The sequence below is a fragment of the Mesoplodon bidens genome, assembly GCF_964165515.1.
Source record: "Mesoplodon bidens genome assembly, chromosome: 4".
NCBI lineage: Eukaryota > Metazoa > Chordata > Mammalia > Artiodactyla > Ziphiidae > Mesoplodon > Mesoplodon bidens.
In genome coordinates, this window is record NC_138160.1 from 112,774,366 (window position 1) to 112,791,729 (window position 17,364).

The 17,364-nt window shown below is 39.5% G+C and overlaps 1 protein-coding gene across 1 annotated transcript in view; it reads right to left on the reverse strand.

Annotated features, from left to right (window-relative positions):
- The window catches only part of AFF4 (ALF transcription elongation factor 4), a 97,725-nt gene that overhangs the window by 17,723 nt on the left and 62,638 nt on the right, over nt 1-17,364 (reverse strand). Inside the window, exons 7-17 of the mRNA XM_081230592.1 lie at nt 17,160-17,208; nt 14,402-14,456; nt 13,913-13,950; nt 13,313-13,475; nt 11,747-12,664; nt 8,250-8,338; nt 7,400-7,640; nt 3,669-3,763; nt 2,992-3,055; nt 2,742-2,878; nt 1,680-1,751 (exon numbers count right to left, since the gene is read on the reverse strand). Coding sequence (XP_081086718.1) covers nt 1,680-1,751; nt 2,742-2,878; nt 2,992-3,055; nt 3,669-3,763; nt 7,400-7,640; nt 8,250-8,338; nt 11,747-12,664; nt 13,313-13,475; nt 13,913-13,950; nt 14,402-14,456; nt 17,160-17,208 — 1,921 coding nt within the window. The remainder of the gene's footprint in view (nt 1-1,679; nt 1,752-2,741; nt 2,879-2,991; nt 3,056-3,668; nt 3,764-7,399; nt 7,641-8,249; nt 8,339-11,746; nt 12,665-13,312; nt 13,476-13,912; nt 13,951-14,401; nt 14,457-17,159; nt 17,209-17,364) is intronic.

Sequence of the window (17,364 nt, forward strand, 5' to 3'; positions counted from 1 at the left end):
TGGCTGTGTGGGTGGGGCTTAGGCAGGGGTGGGGTTTTTAGGCTGTGGGCAGGGCCTATGTTTAGGACCCACAGGGCTGGAAAAGTGTGTGTGGGCAGGGGTCGGACCTAGGCTCAACAAAACAGAAGGGGTCCAGGCGTGCCTCTGGTTTGCCCCGAGTGGGCGGGGCAAATGCCCTCCTCACCTCTCCTGCTCCTCAGGTCCTGGAGGATCCCTCCCACTTGCCTCTCCTGTTCTCCCCCGCCTCCCTCCTATGCTCCCAGGACCCACAGGGCCCGGGAGGGGGCTTTGGAGAGTTGGGGACCCAGCCTGGGAGCCCAGCAGGTTTCCTACGCTGAGTGGGCAGGGCAAAGCCCTCTGCACCTCTCCTGCTCCTCTGGTCCTGGAGGGTCCCCCCAACTGCCTCTCCTGTTCTCCCCCACCCTCCCTCCTATGCCCCCAGGACCAACACAGCCCAGAGCAGGCCTCTTAGGGCACAGGATCTGGCCTGAGAGCTGGGCAGGCTTCCCAGGCCAACAGGGCAGGGGAAATGCTAGGTGCACTCCCCACTGATCCGAGCCCCCGAGGGTCCCTCCAGGCGTGGGAACCCCTCCCCCATCCCAGCCACCCCTCAGCGGTGTGGTCCTGTCCCGCCTCCACTTCTCCTCTCCCCTCAGTCCCCCCACGTCCTACCCGGTCGCTTGGGGGTTCCTCCCGTCTCCTTGGGCGTCAGTCTCCCGCCAGCGTCCGGCAGGCGCCCTAGTTGTGGGGAGACGCTAACTCTGCATCTTCCCATGCTGCCATCTTGACTCCTGGCTCTGAATATTACAATTCTGATGTAACATATATAAACCCAACGCGGCTCAAAGGCCCTGCATGATCATCACTGCCTACCTCTCCAGTTACTTTCACTTACTTCTCCCTGTCTTTTAGTTCCTTAACAGAAAGTTTCCAGTTTCTTTCCACTATCCAGCTGTGTACATGTTTTCTCTACCTAAGGATTAAGTATCCCTACATTTTACTGTTATAGTTACATAAACTTTTGCTTCAAAGTACTTAATTCATATACTTGTGTGGTTATTTGATTAATTTCTGTTTTTTCACACTAGACACTAGACTCCATGACAAATAGGACCAGTCAGTTTTTCCCAAGGCTGCACTCCCAGTTGTTAAACATGTGCCAGGTAAAGTATATACCCACAACAAATAAACTATCTCTCTGGGAACAAGCAAACAAACCATATTCTTTATCCTGAGCAAGCTAGATGTTTGCTCCCTAATGTAAGGTATATGAATATGTAAACGGAGAGAGAGGCTACCAAAAGAAGAGCCTGGATTTTTTATAGTGTCCACCTTTACTTCAATACACAACAGAAGTCTGAGAGTAATAAAAATAAACTATAGTTAAAAAAAAAAAAAAAAACCCAGAGCCTGAAAAAGTGACCACTTAAGACAACAGAAAGTTCTAACATCAGTCCCCCTCTACCATGGCTTTTCCCAAGAGGGCAATGGATCAGAGACTCACAGCAACTAAAATATTTCTGAAGGAATTCTGAGTTATTTTCTACTTTACCCATCAAGAACAGATTTATGACTGAGTTATGGAAGGAAGATTCAAGGATAACTTTCAGAAGAACATAGCACAATTCATTATGAAACTGCTTTGTCATCTAGCAGAGGCTAAAACACACGACACTTACCAAAGTACTGTGAGTCTTTTATCTGCAGCTGTAGCATCTGGTGCCAAGTAATTCTTTAGCTTCATGGTGTATCTGTGAGAAAATATAAGAAACAAATGACACAAAATATAATACTTCATCTGTCTTATGACCTCCTTAGTCCTCTAAACATTAGAATCAAACCTAAATAAAGGCAAAAATACCCACTAAAGCAGAGGTCCTCAACCCCTGGGCCACAGACCGGTACTGATCTGTGGCCTGTTAGGAACTGGGCAGCACAGCAGGAGGTGAGCAGTGGGCGAGCGAGCGAAGCTTCAACTGTATTTACAGCTGCTCCCCATAATTCGCATTACCTCTTGAGCTCCTCCTCCTGTCAGATCAGCAGCGGCATTAGATTCTCATAGGAGCATGAACCCTACTGTGAACTATGCATATGCGGGATCTAGGTTGCGTGCTCCTTATGAGAATCTAATGCCTGACGATCTGAGGTGGAGCTGAGGCGGTGATGCTAGCACTGGGGAGTGGCTGCAAATACAGATTATCATTAGCAGAGTGGTTTGACTGCACAGAGACCATAATAAATCAGTTGCTTGCAGACTCATATCAAAACCCTACCAGTGAGTGGCAAGTGACAATTAAGCTGCATCTTACAGAGTAGACGGGACATAAGCAACACACTTTGGGTGTCACTGTCTCCCATCACCCCCAGATGGGACCATCTAGTTGCAGGAAAACAAGCTCAGGGCTCCCACTGATTCTGCATTATGATGAGTTCCATAATTATATCATTAAATATTACAATGTAATAATAATAGAAATAAAGTGCACAATAATGTAATGCGCTTGAATCGTCCCCAAACCATCTCCCACCGCCAGTCCGTGGAAAAATTGTCTTCCACGAAACCAGTCCTTGGTGCCAAAAAGGTTGGAGACTGATGCACTGAAGTGTCTAGTTTTCCTTATCCAAGGACAATAAAGGACTAAGGATCCTCTTTAGCTTTACTGTATATAACTATATTAGTCTTTTCCTAGAAGGACCAGAGAAATATTATTGCCAGTGATGTGGCAAGTCTTCCCACTTACTTGATGAGCTCCACTGTCTCTGAATACATAAGGAATGGGGATTTAGATTCCTGAGCATTTTTCTCTAATGCATTCCCACATTCAATGAAAGATACCACAGCATCAAGATAGTATACAGCTTTCTCAAACCTGTCAGACTGAAGAAAGGAGAATAAAGGTAAATGAGAGCCACACTGATGTACTATGAGAACAAATGAAGATTTAAGTTAATCTGATTAAATATATAAATGTGAGGAGAATATTTACATACCAATGCATCTGCATTGTGTTTTAGCTTTTTTGCTTCTTGTAAATAATGGTCTGCTGAATAATTTCTGCAATGTAAATTTTTATTATAAGTAAAACGGTAAATATTTTCATGATACTAGTTCACTTTAGTCTCTAATATTCCTCAGTTTTCATGTCCTCAAGTAAAGAAAATGAACTATTACTAAACATTCAATTCAGTTTTTTCTGATGAACATTTAAATTGGGTTAAGAGCATAAATCATTTTGGCCAACTTGGCAAATTTTCTACTAGGAAAACAGAAATCAAACTCCCTAGTATTAACTGCTAACTTACCCAAGTTGTTTGAAAGATTGAGAGTAAATAAAATGTGGGTAGGAAAAATAACCTTTTATCAAAATGGAGGGAAAAAAAGCAACATTGCTCTTACTTATTAAAGAAAGCCCTTATTTTAAACAGTAAAGTCAGCAGCAGTAAGATTCTACTGGAAGGTACATTATTCACATTCCCCATGAGAATCATGGAGTTAATAAGTTAAAGGAGCAATACTTGGACTAGTAGGTGCCTTTCAAATTAAAATCTGAATATTCTGTGATCACAACACAATCAATTCTTCTGGTCACTGACAGAAATTAAAATGAGTTTTTTATATGCTGACTGGAATGATTTCTTTTATGCATAAAGAATCATATTTATCTCACCTGTCGTCAAAGGCAAGCTTCGTTCTCCGGGGCTTAGAAGCATCAGGAGTTGGTGTAGATGGAGGACAGTTAGAAGAGCTATTTGGAGCCTTTTCCTGACCAAAAAAATATATGTAATTTTGTTGAAAATTGTGAGATTAAAATTAAAAGTATTTGAGTCAGTGGTTAAAAAGCAAAGACAATTCCATTGCCTTTGGTAATTAATTTCCTTGTTATAAAATATTACAATTTCAGAAGGTAAATGTCCTTTTTATGGAATGAGCCCATTTTACATAACCAAAAATATTATTTATAATATCAGGGGTCTACTATGTGCCAGGCACTGACCCTGGCACTTGTAAAAACATAAGGAAGACACAAACCTATTATCAATATAGCAGTACTACTTAAGACAAAATTTACTGGTAATAAATGGTCGATGAAAACAACAATAATATCTAACATCTACTATGTGCCTACTACTTACTAGGCATTCAGTTAACCAAGTACTTAGCACAATGATTAATCCTTCAACAACCCTATGAAATAGGTACTGCTATTAGGATAGAATAAAAAGTAGTCTCAAGGAGGCTGAGTAACTTGTCCAAGTTCAAACAGCTTTTAAGCAGTATTCCTGGAAACTCGGCTTCCAGTTTCTCAGATTTCAACCAGATCTCTCAGATTTCAAAAGCCTGGACAGGGACTCCCCTGGTGGTCCAGTGGCTAAGACTCCATGCTCCCAATGCAGGGGGCCCGGGTTTAATACCTGGTCAGGGAACTAAGATCCCACATACTGCAACTACTGACCCCGAGTGTTGCAACGAAGACCCAGCGCAGCCAAAAAAGGAGCCTGGACACTTTCTTAAATTTTATTCTGCCTCCTATCAACATGTCCATCCTGTCTCCTATCAACACAGACCTCTATGCAATGGCTATGACCCTGTCCTCCCAACTGCTTCCCCATCCAGCCCTATGACACAATAATATATATTTTATTACTTCTGCTTAAAATCTATTTTTAAAAAAACATGTAACCATTTTTTTTTCTTTTCTTGTAAGAGTCCTTCAGTTCCACCCATTACAGCTTCCTTCAAGAATGAAAATAAAAGCCCTGAGATTTGAGAAAATGCAGTCTGCATGTTTATGAAATGGCTTCCTAAATACTGTTGCAATCTAACATTACTTGGACAGCTTTCCCTCTGTGTTTTATAAACAGATCTACAAATGCCTAAGTTTATTGATGGAAAACTGAAGTTTCTGAAAATAAAAAAAGAAATTACTATGTGTGGTAAGAGATGCTAACTAGACTTACTGTGGTGATTGTTTTGCAATATATACATATACGTAATCACTATGTTGTACACCTGAAACTAATATAATGTTATATATCAACTATATCTCAATTTAAAAAAAACTGGAAGAACTTCTCTCAGTGAACAATAGGACAAACTGACAAAATATCAGTCAGCGTATAGAAGGTGTGAAAACATGATTAATCTAATTGAATTATATAGCTCCCTGTCCCCAATTCATGTGGAAGACACAGTCTTTTCAAACAAATATAGAACATTACAAAAATCTACTGTATACTATGCTCTTTTATAAAGCAACTCTTAACAAATATCAAAAGACTGCTACACGCAGATCACTTTCCAGCCCCACTGCAACTAAGGTAGAAGTACTAACCAAAAGACAACAAGAAAATCTCTACATTTGGAAAGTGAGTAACACACGTTTAAAAACTCTTGGATCAAAGATGAAATCAGAAAGGAAATTAAAAAACATTTTAAACTGAGTTATAAAAATATTGTATACCAAATCTTGAAGATGCAGGTAAAGTAGTATTCAGAGGAAAATATATAGTCTAACTGCTTATATTAGAATGTTAGAGAAAAAGGACTGAAAATTAATTTTAAAAAACTTGAGCTAGGTATCCATCTTTAAAAGTTATTAAACAGAACAGCAAAACAAAAAGAAATTAAAAGGAAATTATAAAGCATGTAAGTTAATGAAACAGAAAAACAAAAATAAACTACAGAGAATACAGACAAAGAAAGGTTGTTTTTTTGAAAAGACAAGTAAAAGTGATAAGCCTCTCATGAGACTGATCAAGGAAAAGAGAAAGATGGCTCAGAAAACTAATACTAAAAGTAAAAGAGGATCATAAGTAGCAATATTATAGATATTAAAAACATAAGAGACTATAATTAACAAAATTTATGCCAGCATATTTCAAAAATTTGATATCATCAAATATCTAGAAAAACAAAATTAAAATTATATGTAATTTTGGTTTTTCACGTTATCTAATTTTTCTTTAGTTGATATGAGAAAGAGCATATTTTCTAAGTTAATTATAGAATTTTCTTTAATAAACTCATATATAATTGCCTAAACTGGAAACTGCCAAGACTAACATTAACAATTTTAACAACTGTTAAGTGCCATAAGATCTTGAAATCAAAGGGGTCAGGGCCAATACATTTTATATTTTGTTGATAACAGCAAAGAACCAAATAACTACATTTGATCCAAATGTTTCCTCATTATCCAGAAAGTTAAACACTGGATAAAACACAAAACAAGTAAGATACAAATCCCTGCTTTCAAGAACCTGACAAACCAATATGGAAGAGACACAGAGAGTGTTACCTATGAGCTAACAGAAGCCAAATGAGCAGGTGAGCTCACTTAATGAGTGCATTTAAAGTGAGAGGGAGAGAGAGACAGAAAGACAGAGAGAGACAGAGAGAGGGAGAAGAGATTTAAAGAAAGAAGCACACAGGCCTGAAATCCTACAGTTCCAGGATGGGAAATGGAGAAAGAGCCAGTCAGGAGGTAGACAGAGAACTGGGACAGTGAAAGAGGCCAAGAGGACAGGTTCCTCGAGGGCACTAGGACTAACTCTCTAAACTACTATGGAAGGGGGTCCAGCAGGAGAAAAAGTCTTCTGTATATCTTAACAGAGATGTTCACCATTTAAATTACCTCAAAATTTGAAAAATTTAATTACCACATTTAATAAGCACAACTAACTGCCTTTAACAGTCAATTTTTTTCAACCCCCTTAGTCTCTGTTTATTTAAGTCACAAATAATTCAGTAAATTATATACTTAAAAATCTAGGTATTTTCTTAATTTTGTCAGGTAGTTTGCTCCTGATCAGAACACTTTAGAAAGCAATACAAATAACCTGGTAAACAAATTCAGGGTGAGAGCCTCAAGTATAGCCTTGAAAAAGCTTCTTTGATCTAATTACATACCCACAAACATTAACAGTATTCCCCTACATTATGATCATGCTCTAGAAATAATTCCAGTGGTAGCTCAGCTAAAGAAATTTTTTCTTCATGAAACCAAATGGTTGCTTTATCACTTTATAAATAGTATAACTTGCTTGTAAAATCTAATTCTAAAAAATCCAAAGTCCATTTAAAACCATAGGTAAGAACTCAATCAGAACAACTGGAGCTATTTACAAATTTGATCATAATCAACTGTTTTTCCATAACCAACTTTTCCAATTATGGGTTTCTATGCTAACTAATATGCATATGGCCAGATGACTTCATTCCTTTCATGGTCTCAGATCACTGCACAAGTTTATTAACAAGATTATGACATTTTGAGTAAAAATGCACAGGTCTATAAAATAAAGACGTTTACAAAATTTTCAAAGCACAGTGTCACCTTGGAGAAGTCACATGGCAAGGAGATTTTTCTTCAAAAGGCTCAAGCCCCCAATGCCTTACCTTGACCTCCTTAGAGCTACTGGAAGTCTTCCCTTCAGTCCTCTTCTGCTTTGATGTGGAGGAACTGTTTTTGCTGCTGCTGCTGTTTTCCTTGTTGCTGTTATTACTTGACTTTAAGGAAGAAGACTGACTAATAGTCCTCTTCCGAGAGCCATGCTCTGTTTTTGGATCTTTTGAAGGAACAGGCCCAGCAGGAGAAGGCAACAAATCTTTTTCTTTAGCAGCACTCTGTTTAGATGACCTGCCAAACCAAACAAATGCCCTCATTTCTCCACACGGTCACACAGGAGTGATGGATTTTTTCCACTTGACTTTGCCTGCTTTCAAGACAAATTTGTTTTTCCCTATTTGATTACTAGAACACATGATTTCTGCAAAACAAAATAAAACTGTAAATTTCATGAGGGCAGACATCTTGTCTGGTGTTTCCCCCCATCATGGTTGTATACCCAGTGCCTAAACCTTGGCCTGCCACACAAGTATTCAATAAATAGTGGTTGAATAAATTAACAAAAAGATGAATGGTGAATGATGATATTAATGCTCGTAAGTCTCCTGCAAGTTATACCTAAGCTTGTCACTGAGCCTGAAAGTGGTAAAGCTTTACTTTAATTCTTATCCTATAAATACCTCCTATTCCACTAAAAAAAGGAGAGAGGAAGATGTGACCGAATCTTAATTGCTTTTCATCCCAATTAGCTAAAAGCAAAACCTCCCACTACTTGGTATATGACTGTGTATAGATGTGTATGGCATATATTTACTAAAAGGAACATTCTAAGAGCATGTTAGAAAGTACCCAATAGCAAATAACAGATTGACACACATGTAACATGTTTTGCAAACGTACTCTTTGTTGCTGGATGGCTTGTGGCCTGCCGAATTCTTGTCTTCCGTTTTGGGTTTCTTGCTCTCATTGGCTCTGTTATCATCTTCATTCTGCATGAAAAAAAAAGCAGCTAGGTTTGACTTCTATTCATCAAATTTCAGTTTCCAGTACTAGTTACCCTCAAACAGTTTACCTCTGATAAACTTCAGAAAGAAGATAAATGTGAAGTAAAAGAATTCATTTAAACGATGTTCAATAAATTAGGTTTTAAGTCTGAGAAAGAGCCTCCTATTTTAGATAAGAAGAGCTGAAATGCTGCAACAGTCTTTTAGTGGCACCTTTTCAGCCTAATGATTTGGGGAGGGCTGGGGATGAGATTATAATTCGGATATAATTCACATACCATAAAATTCCCTTTAAAAGTACACAATTCAATGGCTTTTAGCATATCCACAAAGTTGTACAACCATCACCACAATCAATTTTAGAATATTTTCATTATCTCAAAAAGCACCCTGTTCTCCACTGGCAGTCACTCCCCATTCCCTCCACCCTCAGATCCGGCAATCACTAATTTACACATTTTGTCTTTATGGATTTGCCTATTCTACACATTTCATAAAGTGTAATCATACAATATGTGTGGCCTTTGTGTCTGGCTCCCTTCACTTAGCATATTTTTAAGGTTCATCTATGTTGTAAGATTTGTCAATACTTTATTTCTTTTTATGGCTGAATATATGGTGGTATGGATATACCACATTTTATTTATCCATTCATCAACTGAGTTGTTTCTACTTTTCAAGTACAGGTTGTTTTTTTTTGTTTTTTTTGCGGTACGCGGGCCTCTTACTGTCGTGGCCTCTCCCGTTGCGGAGCACAGGCTCCGGATGCGCAGGCTCAGCGGCCATGGCGCACGGGCCCAGCTGCTCCACGGCATGTGGGATCTTCCCGGACCGGGGCACGAACCCGCGTCCCCTGCATCGGCAGGCGGACCCTCAACCACTGCGCCACCAGGGAAGCCCTCAAGTACAGGTTTTTGTATGGACATGTTTTCACTGTTCTTGGGTATATACCTATGAGTGCAATTGCTGGGTCATAAGGTAATACTACATATTTACTTTGTGAGGAACTGCTAAACTATGTTCCAAAGTGGCTACATCATTTTACATTCCCACCAGCACTGCAGTTCTCCATATCTTCACCAATACTTGTTACTGTCCATCTTTTTGCTTATAGACAAGCCTAAAGATTTTTGAAAAACTTTTTTGCTGGGGCTTCCCTGGTGGTGCAGTGGTTGAGAGTCCGCCTGCTGATGCAGGGGACACGGGTTCGTGCCCCGGTCCGGGAAGATCCCATATGCCGCAGAGTGGCTGGGCCCGTGAGCCATGGCCGCTGGGTCTGCGTGTCCGGAGCCTGTGCTCTGCAACGGGAGAGGCTGCAACAGTGAGAGGCCCGCATACCGCCAAAAAAAAAAAAATTTTTTTTTGCTGAAACAAAAGCTATGGGCATGTCTATAATCCCCAAGCTACTTGCTTGATGAATTTAAGATTTCCTATTGACTTAAATATCAGGGCACGAATATTGCAAACTTTCTGCCATAACAAAAGAATTTGTTCCCATACACAAATGATTAAAGTTGGACATGTGAAAACATGAGAAAAAGGAATCCACATTCTTCATTATCCTTGGCTGGGTCTCTTCTCAGTACTATCTGCTGTATCCTCAGGAACTGCCCCTGACACTTAATTTTACCAAAGCAGCAAATCTCAAAAAACATCACTGGGAATTCCCTGGTGGTCTAGTGATTAGGACTTGGCACTTTTACTGCGGGGGCCGGGTTTGATCCCTGGTCAGGGAACTAAGATCCCGCAAGATGCGGGATCATCACCCAGTTTCCTGGTGATATACATACATTTTATAAAATCAAAATTTGACTCATAGGTATTGATATAAAAAACCTGTGAGGGGGCTTCCCTGGTGGCACAGTGGTTGAGAGTCCACCTGCCAATGCAGGGGATGCGGGTTCATGCCCCGGTCAGGGAAGATCCCACATGCTGCGGAGCGGCTGGGCCCGTGAGCCATGGCTGCTGAGCCTGTGCATCCGGAGCCTGTGCTCCGCAACGGGAGAGGCCACAACAGTGAGAGGCCCGCATACCGCCAAAAAAAAAAAACAAAAAAACCTGTGAGGAATATATGCCAGTGAGATGTGGGGGAGGGAAGGAGATATGGGCCACTTTTTAGACGAAGGGGATTTTTTATTGTAAGTTATATATATTGTAAAATTTTAAACAAAAGAGTAAAAAAGACTCACTTTCTATATTATATTTTTAAATGTTTAAAAATTTTACAAAGGGCTTCCCTGGTGGCGCAGTGGTTGAGAGTCCGCCTGCCGATGCAGGGGACACGGGTTCGTGCCCCGGTCTGGGAAGATCCCACATGCCGCAGAGCGGCTAGGCCCGTGAGCCATGGCTGCTGAGCCTGCGCGTCCGGAGCCTGTGCTCTGCAAGGGGAGAGGCCACAACAGTGAGAGGCCCGCCTACCGCAAAAAAAAAAAAAAAAAAAAAAAAAAAAAAATTTTACAAAGAACATGTAATATCTTTTAAAGACAAAAGGACCATTTTTTTTATTCCATAAGAAACACCTTAGTTTTTTAAAGAGCAGAACCTATCATATACAAGCTCTTATTTCATGTAATTCTATTAATTAAATCCCATAACCAAGTCCAGCAATCTGAGGCTGCGGGCTCTAGAGTCTAGCAGCTCTAAACAGCTTACTAGTTGAATAAAGTATCCCTTTACTAAAACAATGGAAGCGCATTAGCTATAGCACTGAAAGTAGTAAGCTTCAGTTTTCTAGAAATTCAAATTTTAAAAAATCTTCAACTTCTAGGGCTTCCCTGGTGGCGCAGTGGTTGAGAGTCTGCCTGCCGATGCAGGGGACGTGGGTTCATGCCCCGGTCCGGGAGGATCCCACATGCCGCGGAGTGGCTGGGCCAGTGAGCCATGGCCACTGAGCCTGCACGTCTGGAGCCTGTGCTCCTCAACGGGAGAGGCCACAACAGTGACAGGCCCGCGTACCACAAAAAAGAAAAAAAAAAAAAAAAAAAAGTGTGACTTGGTCTGGGTGTAAGAGAGAAAAAAGTGTTAGGGACTGTGACAACCTGAAGAGTAAATAATCCCAACTAAAGACAATGAGAACCAAAATTTTAAGAATGTTGTGAAGGCCAGTTTGCAATCTCTGCTTCACTCTCACCTCTATACTGGCCAGCACACATCATGAACAGAAGCACTGGCTCATTTCTTATTTGATTAGAAACTATAATTCTTTGCTAAAGGAGATAGGCAGAGGCAGAGTGGTCTTCAAGAGACTCTTGTGTCTGTAGCTTCACTGGGGCTTTAGGCTCATCTCTATTTTCCCTCATAGCTGACTCAACTAGCTATTTTTTGGCTTACTGAGATTTCCATTGCATTTTAGATGCTGATGTTCAAAAAACAACAACAAAACCCTTTACAAACCTTATGTTTCCTTTTGCCTTTGTTGGAAACTTTTTCTGAGGCTTGTTTCTGAGCCTCTCTTGTGTGCTTTTCTGGAACATTTTTCTTTTCCCCCTTGGGTGTCTCTGTTTCTTTGTAAGGCTTTCCTGGTATTCTAGTCAAGAGATTCAGGTCAATCTTCACAATAAGTGGATACCTGTCATCAGGCTCACTGAGGGGTGAAAGAAGTTCCTTCTCTTCCATAGGAGAGAACATTCGTTGCCGAAAAAAGCTATCTTCTTCCTCCACTGAGGAGGGCTTAACAGGAGTCCTATTACTCTCAGGGTACTTAGGAGTTTGTGAGGAAGGAGGAAGGCTCTCGCTTTCATCCGAATCTGAGGATGAGGTATCTGTTTCTATGATTTCCCTTGATTTCTGGGAAGATTTACTTGTTGACTTGTATTTCTTTTTCTCTGCTGAAGGTCGAGGGGAAGATTTGGACTCCTTTTTTATATTGGGTTTCCTTGAGCCTTTGGTAGCTGCTTTGTGTCTGCTGGAGGGCATGCTGGTAGCCATGTCTACAGGGGTTTCACTCTCTATCTTCAGGCCTCCGCGGGGCTCTTCAGCAGCTGCCTTCTCAGTCTTTTTGGGTTGTTTTTTGCCTACAGTTCTCCTCTGTGCTGTGCTGTCACTCTGTGCAGGAGACTTCTGCCTCCCACGCCCACTCTCTGATCCCTTTTGGACAGTTTTGGAGTCTCGTCCAGGAGTAGCAGAACTTGTTTCTTTAGGACCACCTGGATCAGTATAGCTATTCCCTGTGCCCTGTTCTCGGCCTTCCTTTTTATAGCCTTGAGATGATGGGATATTACTGTCCACAGAAGAAGCTGGTGACACTTTATGTGGGTTCACTTTATTCAGCCAATTATCAAGTTGCCATTTGTTTGTGGGTGGTGGTTCAGGCTGAAAAACAGAGAAAGAAGTATGCTTTTTCAGTACTGAAACTTTCTCCTTCCTTTAAAATTTCGAGGAAGAGGGAAAAACATAATGCCTAATGCCACAAACGCATTTGTTTTTCATTGTTCTGAATGAACCAAAGCAAAAGGCTAAAAATACTAATTGCTTTAATCACTTGAATGAGAAGATAGGCTTAATGTTACATATAGCCTTTAATTACTGAATATCCCTGTCAGGAATCCAAATGACCATACAGTACATTTAATTCCAGAAAGTAAACAAATGATGTAAGTACCATAGGGATTTTTAACAACATTTTATCAACCTACAGTGCAATTATACTATTTAAGACTTTTTTCACCATAACTAAGTAACATTACCGGGTTGAAACAAAAATAAAACCCAAAGTAAATAAATCCAATATTTTAGTGACCTGAAATATGACTGCAAATAGTCCCTAATCTAGACCAAATATGTTCACATAACAAGGACACTGAAGTATTTAAATTTCCCCCAAGATACACGTTTCAGTTTCTTTTTGTCAGAATATGTAATCTTCTTTTCTTCATTTTTATATTTGAAACTAGTCTTAACTGGCCATCACCAGGGGCCTTCAGAGGGCCTATGGAAGGCACCCCCCTGCCCCCCTCTCACCTCAGGAGATGCACTCTGGGATGGCTCATTTGCCTCACTGTCACTGGAACTACTTTCGCTCTCTGAGTCAGATCCAGAGCTGCTTTCAGACCCACTGTGGCTGCTGGAATCATCCCTGGAGTTATCTGCCCCTTCACTATTATGGTGTGAAGGTTCAGAGTTACTAAAAGAGATAAAACATATAAATGACCCCAAAAATTTTTTTTAGAGGGACAACAGGTAAGCATTCAAATCTGACAATGAACTTTATTTAAAATGTTTACTATTTGTTAAGCTCTTATAATTCTATGAATCTAGAACTTCATTATGAATCTAGAACTTCATTATAAATGAAATAAATACTTCCTTAAAAAATATCTGAAATGCGGCTCAGCCATTAGTACTTACCTTTAAAAAAGTTTTGCTGTGGTATAAATTACACACCATAAAATTCACCCATTTGAAGTATACAATCCAATGATTTTTAGTTAATTTACAGAGTTGTAAAACTGCCATCACAATCGATAATATTTACTTCATAAGGTCAATTACTCTATCACTACACTGTTATCAGATTGACCATTCCACTCTAAATAAAACAAGAAATAAAAGGATGCCTACCTTCCAGGTGTACTCCTTGGCATTGTCTTATCACAATCCTAAAATTAAAACATGAGAGGAAATCTGTGAATGAATAAATAGTACTCTATCTGCTTGATGTGAACAATATCTGAAATCTTAATAGAAAAACTGGTTTCTCTAATGTATGCATCAATGGTCACTTAACACTTACAAAAATACTGTTTTTACCTGAAGAATAATTTCCAGGGTAAGATTAAAAGCTGTGTTAATAGTTCTTCTTGTAAACAATCTCATGCTTCACGAGTATATTCTGATATATGCTAAGTATTAAGAAAAAGCCAGTTTTTTTAAAATAAGAAAAAAATGGAGGTTTAAAGACAAAGTGGAAAACTGTAACATTTAGTGTCAGACAGCAGGAAGGAACTTATTTTAAATAAGTGAATCATATGTATTATTCAATTATAATTCTTTTAAAATACAATGAAAACACTGTATGAAACCGGCAAAATTATATAGTAGTAGACACACCTGTTCCCCATCACTGTCTTCACTGCTGCTTAGTTTTAAGTCATCTTTTAACATACTAAAAGGAAAAGGCAGAAAGGATTATTATTTTTGGAACTTCATCATGGCATACCAGAGTATTAAATATCTACCAATAATTCTAGGAATAATCACTGTGGTAGCCAAAGATTTACTTGAAAAATAAAGAAAACAAGTCTTACTCTATCTGGTTTGGTGTACATCTAGAGTAAAAAATTAAGAAAGGTGGAATTTAACAGTTTTGGAAGCTCACTTTTCCATATGTACAATATTCATCTTTCTTTTCTAATTAAACAAAAGCTACCTTCCACAAACTCTTATACTCACTTCTGTTATCTCTAGCTTTTCTCTAATTGCATACACACAAACTCTTCCATTATTAAAACAAATGACCATACGCATACCCAACAGTCCACTAGAGAAATATAACTCCTAAAAGGAAGGAAGATAAAATGAAAGCATCAGCAATTCTCTTTCACTGTCCCCAATGTTTCATGAAGAGATATGTACACTTGGGTGACTGTGAAAACCAGAACACACAGTCAAAATTCTAGTTCATAAATGCCTTGCTATGAAAGACGACCGATCCTTGCAGATGTAACAATTCTGGGTAAGAACCTTGGTTATACAAGAGAAATAACAATGTATAAATTAAAAATAAACTCCAGTCTCCAAATCTTCCTTGATCAAAAACACAAATAAATACTGTAAGTTGATAGTTTCTGGAATTAGTTTTTGAAAGTAAAATTACGGATTTAAATTTTCCTTAAGGCCATAAAATCAAAATTAAAAACTGAGTAATGAACCACAAAACACTCCTTGCCTTTTTACAAGAAAGGAAAAATTAATACAAAGCTTAGGGAGATAAAGCAAAAACGAAAACAAACAAACAAAAAAAGGGCTTCCCTGGTGGCGCAGTGGTTGGGAGTCCGCCTGCCGATGCAGGGGACGCGGGTTCGTGTCCCAGTCCACGAGGATCCCACGTGCTGTGGAGCGGCTGGGCCCGTGTGCCGTGGCCACTGGGCCTGTGCGTCCGGAGCCTGTGCTCCGCAACGGGAGAGGCCACAACAGTGAGAGGCCCGCGTATCGCAAAACCAAACCAAATCAAAACAAAAAAAAGCTTAGGGAGAACTACAACTAGAAAATGTTTAATTTCTCATTACCACTAGCTCCATTTACCTTTCTTCTTAAAATTTCACGACAGTCTCCAATCAGCAGAAAGGAAATATTTCACTCCAACAACTACTTACACTCTCCCCTCAAAGCTTAACCTGAGTTTCTAAATCTGATCCCAAATTCAGAGTATCACATAAAAGATCACCTTGAAACAAAGTAACCACATGATTACAGAATTATGAAAAGTGTTCTAAGGATGACCAATTAAGTGGAACAGAGAAAAAGAGTTTTAGGGCTTAGTGCATCTTTATGACTGATTTCGTGTAAAGAAATGTACTTAGTCTGAATTCTCTCAGTCCTTATGCTTTAATAATGGCAGCTCAATGAACCTGTTTACACATGTGAATATGTCAAAGCTTTTACCAGACCGCTCAAGGTCCTTCATGCTTTTGTTCTGTCAGCAACCAAAGTGATATGCACATACATGGTAAGCTCCCATCAGTTTTCTGCCCATGAATAAATATGATAAATAGGAATTTACATAATTTGAATTCTTCAGCAGTGAGGCTAAACTCCTTGCATTCATATACTTTCATTCTCAGCTCGCACTATGTTTAGCTGAAGAGGCTGAGGTTATCAGTATAGAGTGTGGTTATGGTATAAAGCTAGCACTGTGGTCAGTTTCTTTAGAATTTTGTTTTAATCACTGGGTTAACTTGTGGTCTCAGGAATTCAGTAGTTAGTTCATTCTTTTTTTTTTTTTTTGCGGTATGTGGGCCTCTCACTGTTGTGGCCTCTCCCGTTGCGGAGCACAGGCTCCGGACGCGCAGGCTCAGTGGCCATGGCTCACGGGCCTAGCCGCTCCGCGGCATGTGGGATCTTCCTGGACCGGGGCATGAACCCGCATCCCCTGCATCGGCAGGTGGACTCTCAACCACTGCACCACCAGGGAAGCCCTGTTAGTTCACTCTTTAAGCTCGGAATTTATTATCATCCAATATACAACCCTATCATATTTTGATTTATTGGGATGGCCAAAAAGTTCATTCAGGTTTTTTTCATAAGATGTTATGGAAAAACCCAAATGAACTTTTTGGCCAACCCAATATATTCCTGGGTCTACCTACAAAATAAAAGTAGGAAAACTCAGACAGTATGAACTATGTTGCTTTAATATTCTACACTTAGTGGTCAAATGGAGGGCTTACTAAGAAGAATCCTATATTTTTTCATGTGTTTTTTTTTATTAAAAACAAACTATCAACACACACAAACACACACACATTTCTGAAAGATGAGAAAAAAGTGTAATTGCAATCGCAGAGCAGGGGTAGGCAAACTATGGTCCACAAGCGAAATCTACACGTATTTTGTAAAGAAAGTTTTATTGGAACATACCCACACCCATAGTCTATGGCTGCTTTCAAGCTACAACTGCAGAACTGAGTAGCTGAGACAGGAACCATTTGGCCCCTATTTCACTATCTGGCCCTTTACATAAAAGTTTGCCTACCCCTGCCTTAAAAGATTAAGTACATATTTCTAAGTGTTGTTCTAAATATCGATACTACAGTTAGACTTTTAGCAAAAAAAGACAAACATTAAACTTACTAAGCCATAAACTTACGATTTAGACTGGTGTCCATTGGAAGTTTTAGAAGAAGGATTATATCTTTCTGGAACAAAAAGGAATGCAGAAATCAGCAACTATAGTATGGCTATTTATATTTTAAAGTATCTATCAATATAACCTTAAAGAAATATAAATCAAAAAATTGGGATAAAATTCTTCATCCATCAAGTTGGTAACACCTTAAAATGCGATAATATGA